Consider the following 18,961-nt stretch of genomic DNA (forward strand, 5'->3'; position numbering starts at 1 on the left):
CCTTGTTAGGAAAAACAACAAATAAAACGTACATTGTTTTTTGATGCAGATTACTGCTGATTGGCAAACCAATTTGAAAAAGGACTAAGACCTGACAAAGCTGTTTGAAGGACAAAGTCCATTCAACCTAGAGAGCTTTGCCCCTGTGGTGACTCGGGATGCTATACGAATCATCACCCGTGCGTCTCCAACTGCCTCTCTGTCACAACAACACAACCCTCAAGGCACCGGGGCGGCTAGTGGGAGGGAAACTGGCCATTTTAAAAAGAGAGCCTTCTGGATGTACAACACATTATATAGTATCTCCTTTTTTCAAATTCCAGTTAGCCTTAGATGACTGGGCTCAACATACCACAGTGGATCTAGAGAAGGAATCCTACTGTATAAAAAAAGTCATGGGATGACAGTTTGACAGCGTAGAAGAGTTTCAAAATGCTTCACTTCAAATACTTGGCACAGCATTTGGGTGTTTTCAAGACAAGGTCGGGAAGTTATGACGCTGCGGATCTAGGGCTCATGATCTAAATGCCGGTAGCACATGTGTACTGTACCCTGTTATTATTTAATCAACCTTTTAAATACATAAGTAATCATGATGAATGTTAGTTTTCTTTTATGGAACAGATGAACCATTGTTGCACACACATCCAACTGCATTCTGTACACCTGATACAAACATTACACTGGGGCGGAAAGGGTAACGGTATTATCTGGCAACTCTCTGGTAGCAACATCTTGTAATGCTACTCGGTTTGGCTTGATATACGACAAATCTCGAATATCGGCAATATTTGCCGTCAACGATATGGTTGAGATATTGTGACGCACTAGACCAGTGGTTCCCAAACTTTTTATAGTCCCGTACCCCTTCAAACATTCAACCTACAGCTGTGTACCCCCTCTAGCACCAGGGTCAGCGCATTCTCAAATGTTGTGTTTTGCCATCATTGTAAGCCTGCCACACACACACACTATACAATACATTTATTAAACATAAGAATGAGTGTGAGTTTGTGTCACAACCCGGCTCGTGGGAAGTGACAAAGAGCTCTTAACCAGGGCACAAATAATAATAATCAATAATTTTGCTCTTTATTTAGCAATCTTACATATAAAACCTTATTTGTTCATCAAAAATTGTTAAAACCACAGGTTAATGAGAAGGGTGTGCTTGAAAGGCTGCACATAACTCTGCAATGCTGGATTGTATTGGAGAGTCTCAATCCTAAATAATTTTCCACACACAGTTTGTGCCTGTATTTAGTATTCATGCTAGTGAGGGCCGAGAATCCATTCTCACATAGGTACGTGGTTGCAAAGGGCACCAGTGTCTTAACAGCGCAATTTGTAAAGGCAAGAAACTCTTGAGTACAGCTCTATCCAGAAATCTGGCAGTGACTTCTGATTAAATAACATTTTCACAGAAGCACTTGTTGCAATTTCGATGAGGCTCTCTTGTTCAGATATCGGTAAGTGGACTGAAGGCAGGGCATGAAAGGGATAACGAATCCAGTTGTTTGTGTCGTCCGTTTCGGGAAAGTACCTGCGTAATTGCGCACCCAGCTCACTCAGGTGCTTCGCTATATCACATTTGACATTGTCCGTAAGCTTGAGTTCATTTGCACACAAAAAATCATACAATGATGGAAAGACTTGTGTATTGTCCTTGTTAATGCAGACAGAAAAGAGCTCAAACTTCTTAATCATAGCCTCCAGTTTGTCCTGCACATTCAATATAGTTGAGAGTCCCTGTAATCCTAGATTCAGATCATTCAGGTGAGAAAAAACATCACCCAGATAGGCCAGTCGTGTGAGAATCTCGTCATCATGCAAAATTTCAGACAAGTGGAAATTATGGTCAGTAAAGAAAAATGTAAGCTCGTCTCTGAATTTAAAAAAAACTTGTCAATACTTTGCCCCTTGATAACCAGCGCACTTCTGTATGTTGTAAAAGCGTGACATGGTCGCTGCCCTTATCATTGCATAATGCAGAAAATACACGAGAGTTCAGGGGTCTTGCTTTAACAAAGTTAACCATTTTCACTAGTGTCCAAAACGTCTTTCAAACGGTCAGGCATTCCCTTGGCAGCAAGAGCCTACCGATGGATGCTGCAGTGTACCCAAGTGGCGTCGGGAGCAACTGCTTGCACACTAGTTACCACTCCACTATGTCTACCTGTCATGGCTTTTGCTACATCAGTACAGATACCAACACATCTTGACCACCAAAGTTCATTTGATGTCACAAAGCTGTCCAGTACTTTAAAAACATATCCTCTCATGTTGTCCTGGTTTCCAGAAGAGGATGTCTTCCTTAATTGACCCCCCCATAAACGTAACGGACATATACCAGGAGCTGTGCCAGGCCCGCCACGTCTGTTGACTCATCCACCTGTAACGCATATAATTCACTGGCTTGTATGCGAAGCAGTAATTGCTTCAAAACAATGCCATGTCACTGATACGTTGTGAAACAGTGTTGTTTGATGAAGTCATTGTCTGTAGAGTTTTTTTTTAGCCTTTTCCCCCAGCATTGCACCAGCCATATCCGCGGCAGCAGGAAGAATTAAGTCCTCCACAATAGTATGGGGCTTGCCTGTCCTAGCCACTCGGTAGCTCACAATATAAGACGCTTCTAGACCCTTCTTATTAATGTACCTGTTGCTTTTATACATGTCTTACTACTTGAACGTCGTCGTTTATTCTCGCTCAAAAAACTCCCGTGGCTTATTCTTCAAATGGTCATGTTTCGTTTCTAAATGTCTGCGCAAGAGTGAAGGTTTCCCGCGAGAGAGTAACGGTTAACGTGATTGGATGTTAATTATTTGACTAGGCTACCTGTATTTGACATTGTGTTGTTATTTCGCTGAACACTAGATGGTTTAATTGTATTTTTGTGAATACGTGAAAGGAGGCTACTCAGTGAAACGAGGCTACTCAAGTGAGAAAAAAAAACTCACCCAAATGTATAGCTCTGTTGGAAAATATAAATGTACTGTTTGAAAATGTGAGAACATTTTGAAATAAAGAAATTATTAGGCGTTCCCCCGACGGCATTGTGCGTACCCCCCAGTGTTACCACCAGTTTATCAGTTAGGCAGTATCAATGTGTTCAAAATAAGTCTAAATGAGAAGGTGATTATGATATCTTAAATAAGCAAAAAAATAAGTCTGGAATTATTTTGTTATTTACAACGCACCGCGATAATAAGGAACATCGCTCATATTTGGAGTAGCATATTGTGGAATTGGTCTCCCTAAATTCAACTCTGTAATGTAATTCTGCTCTCCTATGTAGTACAAGGGATTCATAGTTATCTTGGGTCAACTACATCTTTGCAAACCACTAATCCACCATGACGACTAGAATGAAACGTTTTGTACCGACCAAGGGTGACATAGAACATCCTCTCTCACACACAATAAATATAACTTATAGACAGAATCATCCAGTTTCACAATCAAATTGTACCAATGTGATTGGTTAATAAAATGTGCTTCTACTATACCAGCATCTTGCTAATCGTGAGCAAGGGGCAGAGTCTTAACACGTTTTGAAGAACGTTGCAATTTGATCATGGAATTTGGTCCCAGGTGGCATTCGAAAACCACCGATCTGAACCCCGGATTGTAAAAGAGTCATTCAGGTCCACCTCTTTCCAATGGAATGGTCAAACTGTAGCTTTGGATTTTTGCTCTTAATTAGGCAATGACAAAAGTCTGAAAGTGGTCAGGGCACGCAAAGGAACACCACATCCAAGAAAGAGACCGAGCCTAATCCTAGGTTGAAGATAAGTCTCATCCAGCCTACTATTGGATAGAAAACTGAACAGGCAATGGAGGAGTGGGATGAAGTTTTAAGTGCCTAATTTCATTGTCGGGATTCGAAAGCCTCCAGAAAAACCAGTAGTCAATGTAATAAGGCTAGACGGAGGAGAGTCTTCTAGGTAGAGATCAGATGGGTATGGAAAGCACATTACCTTCTATCGACTGTAGGGGTCTCCATGGTAACTGGCGCTGAAGTTGTTGTCAAGAGGGGAGACAACAGGGGACAGGGTTGAAGAAGAGGAGGAGGACGCAGAGGGCAAGTGTAGATCTAGATCATCGACAAGTCCCACACCCTCAAACGCATCGTCTGTGTCCATAGGGGCCTCATCGGCCCCCTCCTCCACCCCAATGGGCCCCTGAGGGCTGAGATGAGAAGAGACTGTGATGTACTGGGAGGGGAGAGGTGCTACTGTTCGGCTTTGAGTCCCAGAGGGCTCTAACAGGAAGCCTGAGCTCTCGCCCAGCTGCATGCTGTGGTGGGTCAGAATACGGGAGGTGGGCTCTGTGAACGACAGAGTGCCGCGGTGGGACGAAGAGACGGACGTCCAACCACCTCCACCAAGACCCTGACCCCTGCCCTGAGTGTCTCTGCCCCCATTCTGAGCCTCTGTCCCAGTCTGGGAGCCGCGGTGGATGCGGTGGCTAACGATGATGTTGTTACCGAAGCTACCCATGGAGGCCATGGTGGTGCTCTGCTCCCTCTGGACCACGGCCGTCATACCACCCTCGGCGATCAGCCTGCGGAGCCGAGACACGGCGTCCTCCCCACTGCCCTGATCTTGAGATTCCCCTGGGGAGAGAGGAGGAAAAGACACGGAGAGCTTTGTGAAACATACAGTAGAAACAGTTTCAATAGGTTGTGGTTGGTCACTTGGTTCCATTCATTTCCTCAATGTTGGATTTACTTTGCAATGTTCTACTTGCTCAACATGTTGTTTGCGCCTAACTACAATACACACATGAAAAACGAAAACAATTTCTACTTCTACACAGATGCATGTCCTCTGCTTGGCGGTTGATAAACTCCCTCCATAAATGTAACCAGACAGTATAACCTATTTGAGGGAAGGTGGAAGTGGCAAGCATGACGTGATCGAAGTGGGCCTCTTCTCTGCGATTTGGCATGGCACGGTGATATCTGCGTTAGCCATAGCGCTAGCCCTAATGAAGCCAACATTACCTGACAGGGGAAGAATATAGTTACTTACAAGGCTGGCTAAATGTCTTAGTGTCCAACTACCCTGGATTAAGCCACTCCTAAAACAGCATGACCAGCCTGCTCTAGCATCCAGCCTCTACTATAATACCGCATACTGTAATCATATTACTCAGGCAGCTGCTGTTGGTGTAGAGTTCAACTTATCCCAATCACCTATTGATAGGAAATCAAATGTTATTTTACGAGCCTAAAAAAACATTAAGCAACATCTCGGAGGAAGTGCAGCCAAATAAATCTTTGAAACTAGACAGCTGTGTACTGTGACATCAGTGAAGTATGAACATGGTGCAACTCAGTGTTACATCTACCTGTCAAGTACACATGTTTATTTGTCTTTGCCACAACATGATTGGCTGTTTATATTCCTCTACAGGCAAAATACAGTGTATATGAAGATCACTGAGGGAACGTCAGCGGCCTAAATGTTTTGCAATCGCACTTAATGTGATGCGGAGAATGAAAATGAGAGTCAGTAGGCGGCCTCTAGCGATGCATGGAGAAGCCAGACTGACAGATCAGAGTACTGTGTGTTATCTGTCAGTCACGAACTCTCCTGGGACATCCGCAAAGAAATTCATCATGTAATTTGTGTCAAAAACAAAGCCACAGTCAGAAGCACACAGAGGGGGAAAAAAACAAGGGCAGTACTGTAAGGTGGAAACACTGCAACTTAAGCATCCAAAACTTCAGGCATTCAGGATATGAACATAGTACTTAAAAAAAACAAAAAAACATTGTACTTATGGCTGTCCCTTCTACTGAAAACAGGAGGTATCTGCATTGCTGTTTTTGTCAGGCACTTAAATGGTTGGAGAACGAAATGTGTCAATTTGGAAGAGTAAACACAGGCTGTATGTTGTGGTTCTTCATTTGAATTGGGCTCCAAGCAACCATAAAAGTTTATGAACAACGGTAGTATACCGTTAATCAGCAGAATACCACTGGGTGTGCCAGCAGGACAGTGGCCCTGGCAGTTCCATTATTCTTATGGATGAGGCTACTACGGTACATTGGTAAAACATTCAAAAGAGCTACTGTTAACTATGTACAATATCATAATCACCACCTTTATTTTTCACGTTTGCTGGCAACAGTCACATCCACTCCACAGTTTATGGCTACTGTATTCAATACACAAATTACGATCATTTGTGGTCTATAGATCATGTGTGTGTGTGCGCGGGTCGACAACCAGGCTGTAATAACCCCAGCCATTATAATGCTCTGCTGCCCCTACAACGGAGAGGCCATTAATAGGATTAATGAAGGGGGGAATATGAGGAAGGAGGCCTCCTCCCCCCCATTTCCTCTAACCCAGAGATAAGGAGACAGTGAGTACTGGTAATCTCCTCAGACAAGGACCAAACTCATTTATCACAGCCAACCACTCCCGTGGACTGACTGGTCTTGCTAATGATGGTGGTGGTGGAATGGGGTTGAGATCATAGATATAGAACTGAGATGACCTCATGATGTGTGTTTTCTCTGACTCACCTGGATCTACATTATGTCTCCTATTTATCAGCTATTTTGCTCTCAGGCAAAGATTGTCTTGACTTAACACTATTTTGTGGCATATAAAATGATCCCACAAATGCCAGTCAAATTGAGATAAGTCTATTTACACTGAGAATCAGGTGTGGAGGAGGAGGGCTGGATGAGGTTACCTGGGTTAGCCAAGGTGGTGCTGGCCTCTGTGAAGGCCTCGGCTGACTCGCCATCCTCCTGCAGTGTGTGCGGGGGCGTCTCAGGCACCATTTCTGTGCTGCTGCCTGGATGAAGGTCCCTTATGTGTCCAACGACTTGGGGAGGGAGAAAATAAAACACAGCACATGTTGAGACCTTGTTCGCTGGGAGAGAAGATGCATTTATGCAATTTTATACACTTTAGAAAACATGCGTGACTTAGTGACACCAACAGAATCGTATGTTCATCATGTAAGAGAAAAACCACATCCAGTCAGATTACAACTGTTTACCCAGGTAAACATTCAAACTCATTAAAATCCTCCAAAAAACAAGCTCATTGTGAATTAAGGGAATTCTTCAAGGTGATCTGTACCAAAAAAACATACCTCAAAGAGATACTGTAGATCGGTACTGAGTGTAGTACTCTGTACAATGATATATTTGTAGAAATATAGATTTACTCTGAGTAAATAGAATTTAGGAGAAACCTGTGCTATATTGAACCATATCCCTCAAACACGCTTCCTAAAGAAATGTTTAGTCTCAGTGAGGGGGAGAGGAATCGGATTAGTGCAGTATTTTGTTGCTCCATCTGCGAGGTGGAGAGATGAAAGCCTGCATTGGGTGGCTGCCGTCTCCCGGTGAGGAGAGTGGGTGAGGAGTGTGTGTAAAAAAAAAATGAAGCTAAAAACGTCCCTCGTATGTAAAATTGGACTAGTAAAATGTTCTCACACCTCCAAAATAATGGATATCTGATTGTGACATCAAAAGGTGAATATTGGCATGACTATTGTCACCTCTAGATCCAATCAAACCAGAGACTGACAAGGCTAGGGGATTATACTGAAACTCGTATGGCATCAGGGAATTGGATATAAGACCTGTCAGTGGGTGGCATTCTATCTGACTGTTTGACACCACAAGGCCAGAGGCTGCGTGAGTAGCACTCTCTGTGTCAGTCACCTGTCCACCTGCAAACTGAACTGCAAAACCTTTTTAGAGTGGTGGTTTTCCCACAGTAGCTTGACAGACACAAATCCATTTAAGGTTTTTTGCCTTAGAAGTGATGTTTTCAGTGATGGATTCCACCCATATATCTTAATGACGCTTCCTCTTAATAAGTAGATGACAGACAAGCCTTGGTTGGTTAACCACAAAGAAATAAACAATGTACATGACAAAAACTGTACGGGGATGTTTCAGATCTAAGATGATTCCCATTCAAACCATAAAAATGTCAAATCCCTCACCCCACACATGTATAACCTGTGTAATTACAAGCTTTTCAATAAACAAAGTTTCCAGTCATTAAACTGGAGGGGTTTCTTGAGGACCCTGATAGTAAATGCTAAGTCCTGGGCATCCTCTATTGCTACTGTTGATTAGTCAAATATCTAGTCTATTCTCCATATCCCCATCGAACAGCGGGAGGCTCCATTTAAATCATCTTTACTTGGAGTAAGAGCGCGTCTCCTTTATTGCTCTGCCCTGTGTCATCTCCCAAGCGTTGCTCATAAATACCGAAGGTGTTGAGGGAAAGTTGCCTCCGTAACGACACAGCCTCTATAGGTACATCAGAGGACAAGCGCCGAGCATTTCCTATAGTGTCTCTGGCTCTCCTATCGCTCTGTGGGATCAATTATAATTTGGCCTAATAATGCAACTCAGGTGCTTTAGCTTTATCACCGTCCTGCCAAATTGAGGGCGGCTGATTTACGTGACCCCAGCGGGAAATTAGGGCTCTCCGAGGTGTGTCGCTGCATTAATGAAAGCATGTGGGAAGTGTCACCTTGTATTTAACACTCTCCTCTACACAAAACGCAGGGTATCTGGCTGGCTGGAGGCTCAAACAGAAGATTGGCTAAAGTCACTTTGCCAGGTGGGGGGGGGGGGGGGGGGGGGGGGGGGGTGTAACAGAGGTGCTGGTTGGATTCTTTTTTGGGGGATCCTTCAATACAGCGGGCTTTCGGGAATACGATAAATCAGAATTACTTAACTAAAATGACACATTAGGCCTTACACAAAAGTGAAAGTAATACACTAGGCAAGAGTCATGCCGAGTGTTCTTTGAGCCAGGTGTTATTTGAAGCACAAAGGCTCGAGTGCCAAGGCATAAATACTGTAGGTGTGCAGTGACTCCATATTCATAAAATGCGATCATCTTCTCACAACAGTGCCGCTAATCCATTTCAAATGAACACGTCGAGCAATGTTTGAATACAACTTGCTGAACATGAGTTGAGCCTGAGGAGTGTGCCGTTATGAATTCAATGCGATGTGCGGAGGCGCGTTCCCAATGCCTGCTCTCTCCCCCAACGGCAACACTCCATCAGCCATGCGCGCTGGAGAGGGCAGCTGAAGAGTCACTTAAGGCATCACAGCCATGGAGATGCTGATTAGTCAATCCAGTATGTGGATGGATGATTCAGATCCGAATGATACGTAAAAATAACTTCCCTTTGCACCAGGCTCATTGTATAACAGCGCAAACAGGCAAATGCAATTGCAAAGTTGTCCATTTGTTGGGACTATTTATGATGTAATGATTTTGACATACAGTTCATTTCCACCCAGAGCAAATATTATTATGATGAATAAATTCAGGTTTTAATCATTAAAAGCCTTTTCTATGTGATGAGTAATATTAGGCATCCTGATAGTGGTGTTTCGTACCTCCATCATTTTAGGGGAAAATTGGCAAATACACAACTTGCATACAATACGTCCATCTACCATTCTGAAAACTGCTTGGATAATAAACTCAGCAATAAAAGAAACGCCCCTTTTTCAGGACCCTGTATTTGAAAGATAATTCATAAAAATCCAAATAAACCCTTTACAATGAAGATCTAACAGCTTACAGACGGTAGGCAATTAGTCACAGTTATGAAAACTTAGGACACTAAAGAGGCATTTCTACTGACTCAGAAAAACACCAAACGAATGATGCCCAGGGTGCCTGATCATCTGCGTGAACGTGCCTTAGGCATGCTGCAAGGAGGCATGAGGACTGCAGATGTGGCCAGGGTAATAAATTGCAATGTCCGTACTGTGAGACGCCTAAGACAGTGCTACAGGGAGACAGGACGGACAGCTGATCGTCCTCATAGTGGCAGACCACGTGTAACAACACCTGCACAGGATCAGTACAGCCGAACATCACACCTGCCGGACTGGTACAGGATGGCAACAACTGACCGAGTTACACCAGGAACGAACAGTCCCTCCATCAGTGCTCAGACTCTCAGCCTATTGCGGACAGAGGCTGGACTGAGGGCTTGTAGGTCTGTTGTAAGGCAGGTCCTCACCAGACATCCTCACCAACAACATCGCCTATGGGCACAAACCCAACGTCGCTGGACCAGACAGGACTGGCAAAAAGTACTCTTCACTGACGAGTCGTGGTTCTGTCTCACCAGGGGTGAGCGTTACACCCAGGCCTGTACTCTGGAGCGGGATCGATTTGGAGGTGAAGGGTCCGTCATGGTCTGGGGCAGTGTGTCACAGCATCATCGGACTGAGCTTGCCATTGCAGGCAATCTCTGTGTGTTAGAGGGAAGACATCCTCCTCCCTCATATGGTACCCTTCCTGCAGGCTCATCCTGACATGACAATGCCACCAGCCATACTGCTCGTTCTGTGCGTGATTTCCTGCAAGACAGGAATGTCAGTATTCTGGCATGGCCAGCGAAGAGCCCGGATCTCAATCCCATTGAGCACGTCTGGGACCTGTTGGATTGGAGGGTGAGGGCCCCCCCCCTTTGTTCAGGGACACATTATGCCATTTATGTTAGTCACATGTCTGTGGAACTTACATCAGTTTATGTCTCTGTTGTTGAATCTTATGTTCATTCAAATATTAACACGTTAAATTTGCTGAAAATAAAACAGTTGACAGTGGGAGGACATTTCTTTTTTTGCTGAGTTTATATAGCAGATAATATGAGATATTATGAAACCTAACTTCAGGTTTGAGGGAGTAGATATCATGTAAGATTCTCTTAGTGTTTCACCTCCTTCAGTGTTTCTTATATATTTGGGCTTCCGAGTGGCGCAGCAGTCTAAGGCACTGCAACCCAGTGCAGTCCCTGGTTCGAATCCAGGCTGTATCAAATCCGGCCGTGATTGGGAGTCCCATAGGGCGGCACACAATTGGTCCAGCGTCGTCCGGGTTTGGCCGGGGTAGGCTGTCATTGTAAATAAGAATTTGTTCTGAACTGACTTGCCTAGTTCAATAAAAGGTTAAATAAAAGGTAAAAAAAATTGATTTAAAAAAAATATATATATATATCAGTCAAGTCTTTTTTATGGGAAGGACAACACTCCACTTCCAGAAATAGGCACATTTTCACTGGAGAGTAGTGGAGTCTGAGCAGTCAACTTTTGAAGGGTGGCAGGTTGGAGTCAAAGCAATCAACCTTTATTACCATCTAACTCTTAGACACCTGTCAGAGAATCCTCTCATAGCTCAACCTGTATGACGAGGACCATGGCAGAACACACACATACACACACACACGGTCAGAACTGGTTTCAAGTGAGGTACAGTTAGTACACTCCTACATACAGTACAGTGGATCTCTATCCCCTTGCTATGCTATATAATCATTATACCAGTCATTGGTACATTAACAACAACAATAGGGGAGTAGAAACAGAGATAAATGTTAAGTGCCGGATACGATTGGATGAAAGGTGAAAGGGCCTTGAGAGCTCGTTTTCGATTTCTCGCCAGGTGTTTATTGTTTCAATCATTCATTTGTAATTAGTATAATGGAGTTGTGCTAATGCTCTCGCAACATAATGTATTGTGTACAACATTCCAGCTGAGCCAAAATGGACTCTGGTGCTCTGTTTGTGGATATTGACTTCTATAAAATGGAGTCTAAACCCCTTTAGATAGAACCGTACAAAGCCCAGAGACACAAAAGTGCACTATGCAGGTCTCATTTTCTCTGATAGCACTCACGTTCCCAGATGTGCCACTAGGAAACATGAAGATAAAGTAATGAAAATGATATTGCAGTACCCCAAGAGAGACGGGTTTTGGATGAGACCCAATATCACAACATCTATTTCTGTGATCTGTTACTAAGACAGTTAATGCAGAGATAGGGGGTAATTGGTATTGCTATATCACCACTGGGACAACAGACAAGTAATGATCCACTTCACCTGACTTAGGAACCAAGGGCAATTAAGAGGTTTGTGTCTTAAAAGAGCAATTTCCCTTCTTTCTTTTTTTTTTTTTACCTCACATTGATTATCTCCAGCACCACCCCAACATGTGTGAAAATGCCTCATTTCTGTTTTGTAGTAAAGAGAGAAAGTATACGTGTTTCCAATGACATCATTGATGTGCATCATGTGAATTTAACCAATTATGAGAAGGCATTGCCTACTAATTGGTTGATGATGCCATTGGAAACACACCATCTTCCTCTATCTTTTTTTACCCCAAAATATAGAAACGCCATTTTCACATGGTTGATGTTGGGGTGGTGCTGGAGATTATGAATATGAAGTTGAAAAATTGTGAAATGTACCTCTAACTAAACAAGTATTTGCTTCCTGTTGCCAGGTACTGTATAAGCCTTTAGTGCATGCCTTTGAGGTCTTTTTTTCTGCTCTGTATGGAATGAGGTCAAGGAGGTTGTTCAGACTGATTGCAATTAGGTTAAGTCTTAAATGCCAAATGAAAAGGATTCCATAAAAAGTTAATTAAATTATGACGCTACTAATTTGCCAGGTTGTATTTCCTGACGGCAACAAGGAACAAATTCCCCATTAATGAAAAAAAACAGCCATTGTAGAAATACTGTTGTGTTGTGCAGTAAAATGGAACCCGATTTCCACAGTTCACTCGTTCAATTAATGAAAGTATCATCCTGAAAATTTGTAAATTACTCATTTGCGAAAGTCCTTACAATATGCCTGAGGGGAGCCTTAGGCTCTCTGCATATTGTGTTAAGAATATTAAATAGTTCTGGGATTAATTTGATGGCGATTTAACCAGACTTACCCGTTAAGACATTACATAGTTGAACAGCTCAGTATTATGAAAATGATGTACAGTGCCTTCGGGAAAGTATTCAGACACCTTGACTTTTCCCACATTTTATTAGGTTACAGCCTTATTCTAAACATTTTCCTCAATCCACCCACCCACAACACCCCATAATGACAAAGCAAAAATAGTTAGATTTTTTTGCTAATTCATTTAAAATACTAAACTGAAATATCACATTTACATCAGTATTCAGACCCATTATTCAGTACTTTGTTAAAGCACCTTTGGCAGCGATTACAGCCTCGAGAATTCTTGGTTATGACGCTACAAGTTTGGCAGACCTGTATTTGGGGAGTTTCTCCCATTCTTCTCTGCAGATCCTCTCAAGCTCTGTCAGGTTGGATGGGGAGCGTCGCTGCACAGCTATTTCCAGAGATGTCCGATGGGGATCAAGTCCGGGCTCTGGCTGGGCCACTCAAGAACATTCAGAGACTTGTCACGAAGCCACTCCTGCGTTGTCTTGGCTGTGTGCTTAGGGTTGTAGACCTGTAGGAAGGTGAACCTTCACTCGAGTCTGAGGTCCTGTGCACTCTGGAGCAAGTTCATCAAGGATCTCTGTACTTTGCTCCGTTCATCTTTGCCTCAAATCTGACTAGTCTCCCAGTCACTGCCGCTGAAACACACCCCCACAGCATGACGCTTGCCACCACCATACTTCACAGCAGGGATGGTGCCAGGTTTCCTCCAGACGTGATGCTTGGCAATCAGGCCAAAGAGTTCAATCTTGGTTTCACCAGACCAGAGAATCTTATTTCTCATGGTCTGAGAGTCTTTAGGTGCCTTTAGGCAAACTCCAAGCGGGCTGTCATGTGCCTTTTACTGAGGAGTGGCTTCCGTCTGGCCACTCTACCATAAAGGCCTGATTGGTGGAGTGCTGCAGAGATGGCTGTCCTTCTGGAAGGTTCTCCCATCTCCGCAGAAGAACTCTAGAGCTATGTCTGAGTGACCATCAGGTTCTTGGACACCTCCCTGACCAAGGCCCTACTCCCCCAATTGCTCAGTTTGGCCAGGTGACCAGCTCTTGGGAAGAGTCTTGGTGGTTCCAAACTTCTTCAATTTAAGAATGATGGAGGCCACTGTGTTTTTTGGGGACCTTCAATGCTGCATACATTTTTTTGGTACCCTTCCCCAGATCTATGCCTCGATACAATCCTGTCTCGGAGCTATACGGACAATTCCTTCAACCTCATGGTTTGGTTTTTGCTCTGACATGGACTGCCAACCATGGGACCTTATATAGACAGGTGTGTACCTTTCTAAATCATGTACAATCAATTGAATTTACCACAGGTGGACTCCAAGTTGTAGAAACATCTCAAGGATGATCAATGGAAAAAGGGTGCACCTGAGCTCAATTTCCTGATCATAGAAAAGGGTCTGAATACTTACGTAAATAAAGTGTTTCTGTTTTTTTCTATTTGTATAAATTAGCAAAACATTTGAAAAGCCTGTTTTGACTTCGTCATTATGGGGTATTGTGTGTAGATTGCTGAGGATTTTTATTTATTTAATCCATTTTAGAGTAAGTCTGTAAAGTAACAAAATGTGTATAAAGTCAAAGGGTCTGAATACTTTCCAAAGGCATTGTAGATCTAGTAGATAGGTTAAATACTGGAGGGATTGGGGGAGAGAGCAATAGGTATAGATATAGGTAGATGTACTGTCTGTTGCTTGGGAGGCCCGGGAGGTGCTGGGAACCTGTGGCTCTCGGTCAGTCTGTGTTTCGGCATTCTGAAGCTGTAGGACGGGTGTCTGTGTGCCTTGTGAGGTCACAACGGGGGTAGGGTGACGGGGCTGGAGACCGATGGCGTTCATAAGTCCCATGTCCCTTTCAGACCTCAAGGGGGCCCTGCTGCTCCTGCAAAACATAGCCACATGGTAAATGTTGATAAAGGCCATATGGATGTAAGTGTGTGTGTATGAGACTAGCGTTGGCATTGCATTTAGTTGAAAGTAAACATATTGTTGTGAGCAAAAGGGGAGAGTCCAATGTCAACACACAGAACTAGCGTGTAAACACAGTTCAGAGAATGCCTGCTAGACAGAAGACTTTAATATCTCCATTCAAGAAAAAAATTAAAACCCTACTTGCACACCCCCCTTCTCTGAATGCCACATATACCTAACTAGTGTTCTCACACACACCATCCTCAAAGGACTGCCCCAGCCAATTCTCACCCTGGTCGCTCTCCATCGCGGCTCCCACCGGTACCACTGCCTCGATTGTTGTTGACAGCAAATATGGGCTCACTGTGCTCAGCGGGGCCGTCTCCGTCTGACTGGGCATCTCTAGAGGGGAGAGATGAAGTAGAGAGAGAGAGAGAGGGAGAGAAAGAAACAAAGAGAAGAAAAGCGAGAGGGACATTGTACAATGAGTCATTACTGTCATGTTGTTGCTCATGTTTCATCATTTGGTCATATTTGTATGTTAAATCAGAGAACTAAAAACGTTAAGTTACAATGTTCCACTCGTCATGTCAGACCTATACAGCAGGATATGCTAAAGCTTTCAATAAGTTACAGTATTTCAAATCAATCAAAAAAGGATGTACAGCACAAGCAGATCCCTCACAATGGTCCCCAGCACTAAGATGACAAATCTGTAGTACTGCTTCATTGCGTCATAGCTCAAAAAATGATACAATGTTGACTGAGGGAGGTTGTCAGTCCTGCATGCATCCACAATTATGATTTAATCTTATAAAAAATCAATTCAGGGCAGGCACTCCGGCTATCCTCGGGTAGAGTATAAATACAATAATTGCAGTGGAACAGTTGAGATCATTTTCATAATACTGCTCTGGTCTGTGAATCTTACCAATAAGCGTCTGTTCAATTGGTGTTGAACCATAAAATAACCTGAAGACCTTCAATTCATCTCGAAAACATTCCTGTCCAGCAGGATTGGATTAAATCTTACGAAGCAGAGACAGAATGGCACTGGAGTTCCATGGTTGCCATGGCACCTAGAGGTAGCCTTGGTATTTTAATCCTGCAAAATGATCCATCATTATTTGTTAAGTGTTTAAGTGCATTGTTTTTAACAGATCCAAGATCAAATCAAATTTTATTTGTCACATGCGCCTAATACAACAGGTGTAGGCCTTAGTGACATGCTCACTTACGAGCGCCTAACCAACAATGCAGTTTAAAAAAAATATGGATAAGAATAAGAGATAAAAGTAACAAGTAATTAAAGAGAAGCGGTTCCTTTTTTTGATAGCTTATCAAGTATAGAACATAAGAATCTCGTTATTTTTTATCATCAACGTTAAATTAGTTAACATATTTGGCTAGAACTTGCAAATTGTTTGGATTCAAATACCAGCCTAACTAGATCCTCATCTCCTCGACCAAAGGCTGGATGAAAAGATTCTGAAATGGCAGCAACCTTCATTTACTTTACAGAAGAAATCCTCAGAAGAACAGCCTCTTTCAATACAGGCTCCTACGGACAACATGGTGAGGACGACGAGGCGGTAGGAGACTAATTAACAAACTAAAGTCAATTGTAAGCACTCACAATGAGAGTACAGGAGTTAGGTGATAAAGGGCCTGGCCATTTCTGCAGTCTGACCCTCAGGCAAATTACGTCACCCATTCCAAGCCAATACATACAGAGAGTGGACCAACCAAAATGCAATGAAAGTGTCTCCACCAATGCCTTCAGACGTCGTGCACTCTACAATCCTTAACAAGTCGCCTCTTTTGTATGACTTTATCTCAGACAATGATTTTGACATGATCTGAATCACTGAAAAAGGGCACAAAGTGGGGGACCTTTACAATGTAAATGCTTCAGCGCCGCCTGGATATAAATACATTGAAAAAGGCACATAGCCACGGCCGTGGTGGAGACCTTACTGTTTTATAAAGAGTGCTTTATTTTAATGCCTTGCTTTTAAAATGTAAACAACCAACTCTCACTTGTTATCCTGGTTTACAGCCCACAATCCCCTCCAGACAAGCAGTTTTTTTAATTCCTGAGTTTTGTGAACTAATAACCTCTGTATGCTCCACCCTCTCCAACACAGTCATTTCGGGTGACTTTAAAATCCATGTTGACTCACCCAAGGGCTCTATGGCTGCTGACTTCCTCAACTTGCAGGACTGTCTAAACCATGTGCAACATGTAAATGTTCCCCACCCACCACCGTCAACACACAATACATTATCACTGGAGATGCCCCTGCCTCTGACTTGGATGTCCTCGAACTTGCTATATCTGACCACAAGCCTGTGACACGGTCTGAATGCTCCCACCCCGCTCCACTGCCCAAATGGGGGCCATTCAATTCTGCAATTTAAGGAAACTTAACACATCCCTCTTCTTGGAACACATCCAGCCTTTTGTGTCTGATGCAAGTGAACGACCCTCGACGACATGGTCAACCTGTACAACAGCACTCTGAGTAATATCATTGCTCCCGTAACTTCCCAACACTCTTCACCCTGGTTCACTGATGAACTGCGCAGAAAGAAGACTAATGACCTTAAGCTTGAGAGGCGTTGGGAGGAAGGACGGCTTCACTACCCATCTACTGCCCTACAAAGACCACCAAAGCAAGCTATTCTACTGTCCTAAAAGCAGCACGATCAGCCTTCTACGCCACCATGATTGACAACGAGGCTAACCTCAGAATCCTGTTCTCAGCCATCAACCACCTTAAAACGCATGCCCTCCTGCAGCCTTATCTGAACAGTGCAATCAGAACGTTCAATATGGGCCTTAAAAACACGTTTCTACAGACTGTCTTTCTTATAGTCCTAACCTGGAAAGTCCTTTTAGCACCTAGCCTACTACTGCTATTTCCTGCCTTGATTCTAAATGTATGATATTTTTTATTGTATTTAAAAAAAATCTTTGCCTATGTAGATCTATGTGATAACACAGTAATGAAAAGCACTACATGTGTTATTACTACTATAATCTCGATTGAAAGACCTTCTCCGATTCTTTTGTATAATTGTTATCCATTAATTCTGAAAGTAGCGCTCACGAGCCAAAAGGTCACGAAAATGGCGGACATTGCACTCTCTTGCTTTGCTGTGAGGGAATCTTGCTAGCTGACACTCAAATAGCGAGGGGCTGAAGCTCATTGGCTAGAACTCGAATTGCTAAGGGGCTGGCCCACGTCGGGGGAAATGTAGGAAAAAGGGCACAGCAGTTTCCAGAAAAACAGTCGCTTTCAAAATAAAAATTGGGATTGTGTGGCTAATTTAGGTAAAACAGTAGTTCTGCTCATAGGTTATGCATGTATGAACTACACATTGACACATTCAGCCCTAAACGGGAGGTTTAAAAAAAACACTTAGTCGTCGGCCAAAGTTGCAGAGCATGTCTTTAAGTCACACCCAAATAGTAATGTGGCCTGAGTGTTGGGAGAATGCAAGCTGCTCCGTAAACCAAGGTGACATTGAATAGCTAGAGATAGTCAAGCAGTTGGTTTCTGTGAAGACCGCACCATTCAAATGTGTCCATCAGCTACATCTTAGAAGGAAACGAGCAAAATAAGTTTCTATGTTCCATTAATCCCCGGCATCAGTGGACAGGCAGCAGCGTCAGCGAATCAGCAGCCTGTGAGAGACACTGATAAATCATGTACACTTAACGACCCTTCCGCTACAACCGTTTATCAAAATAAGTGCGATACAGGGAAATGAGATACTTGATAAGAAACTGAGCCATGGCACTCTTTTTGGGGTAGTTACCATGGATTTAGGAAAACTGCTGGCAGGCATTAAACTGGGAAGATATTCATTTCAATAGCACAAAAGCGGATATCTTATAAGGACTGTTCTCACGCCGGTGGGTAGATAAACAGTATGTGTATATTTCCAAAGACCATATTCTGGTGTGTAAGCCAGTGCAGTTAATGGACTGGTGTCCTGAAAAGAAAAATGGATGAAAGAGAAGGAGAAAGAGGGGATATTTTTTTTCACTCACTCCCTCAGGCAAAAATAATATAATCTGAGAGACAAATTGAATGCATGACACTTAAATCGCTGGAACGGCGGCCCCTGACATGCTACTGCTTTCAAATCCTGTCAGATTGTCTGTTTTACCTTGGCTCTTTACAGTAAGCACACCAGGCAGAAGAAGAGACCTGCTCAAATCCCCAAAGGAGGAAGACAATCCATGTCGTCTCTCATTT

The 18,961-nt window shown here is 43.2% G+C and overlaps 1 protein-coding gene across 5 annotated transcripts in view; it reads right to left on the minus strand.

The window, feature by feature from the left end:
• Positions 1-1,070: 1,070 nt before the first annotated feature.
• LOC129854096 (activating molecule in BECN1-regulated autophagy protein 1A-like) overlaps positions 1,071-18,961 on the minus strand; it is a 99,229-nt gene continuing 81,338 nt past the window's right edge. For all 5 annotated transcript variants that reach the window (XM_055920751.1, XM_055920750.1, XM_055920752.1 and 2 more), the window contains 4 exons: positions 14,985-15,095; positions 14,468-14,664; positions 6,715-6,849; positions 1,071-4,618 (listed from right to left, as the gene is read on the minus strand). In XM_055920751.1, coding sequence (XP_055776726.1) covers positions 3,984-4,618; positions 6,715-6,849; positions 14,468-14,664; positions 14,985-15,095 — 1,078 coding nt within the window. In that variant the 3' untranslated portion in view covers positions 1,071-3,983. The remainder of the gene's footprint in view (positions 4,619-6,714; positions 6,850-14,467; positions 14,665-14,984; positions 15,096-18,961) is intronic.

This window comes from Salvelinus fontinalis, chromosome 4 (genome assembly GCF_029448725.1).
Source record: "Salvelinus fontinalis isolate EN_2023a chromosome 4, ASM2944872v1, whole genome shotgun sequence".
In the NCBI taxonomy this organism is placed as follows: Eukaryota; Metazoa; Chordata; class Actinopteri; order Salmoniformes; family Salmonidae; genus Salvelinus; species Salvelinus fontinalis.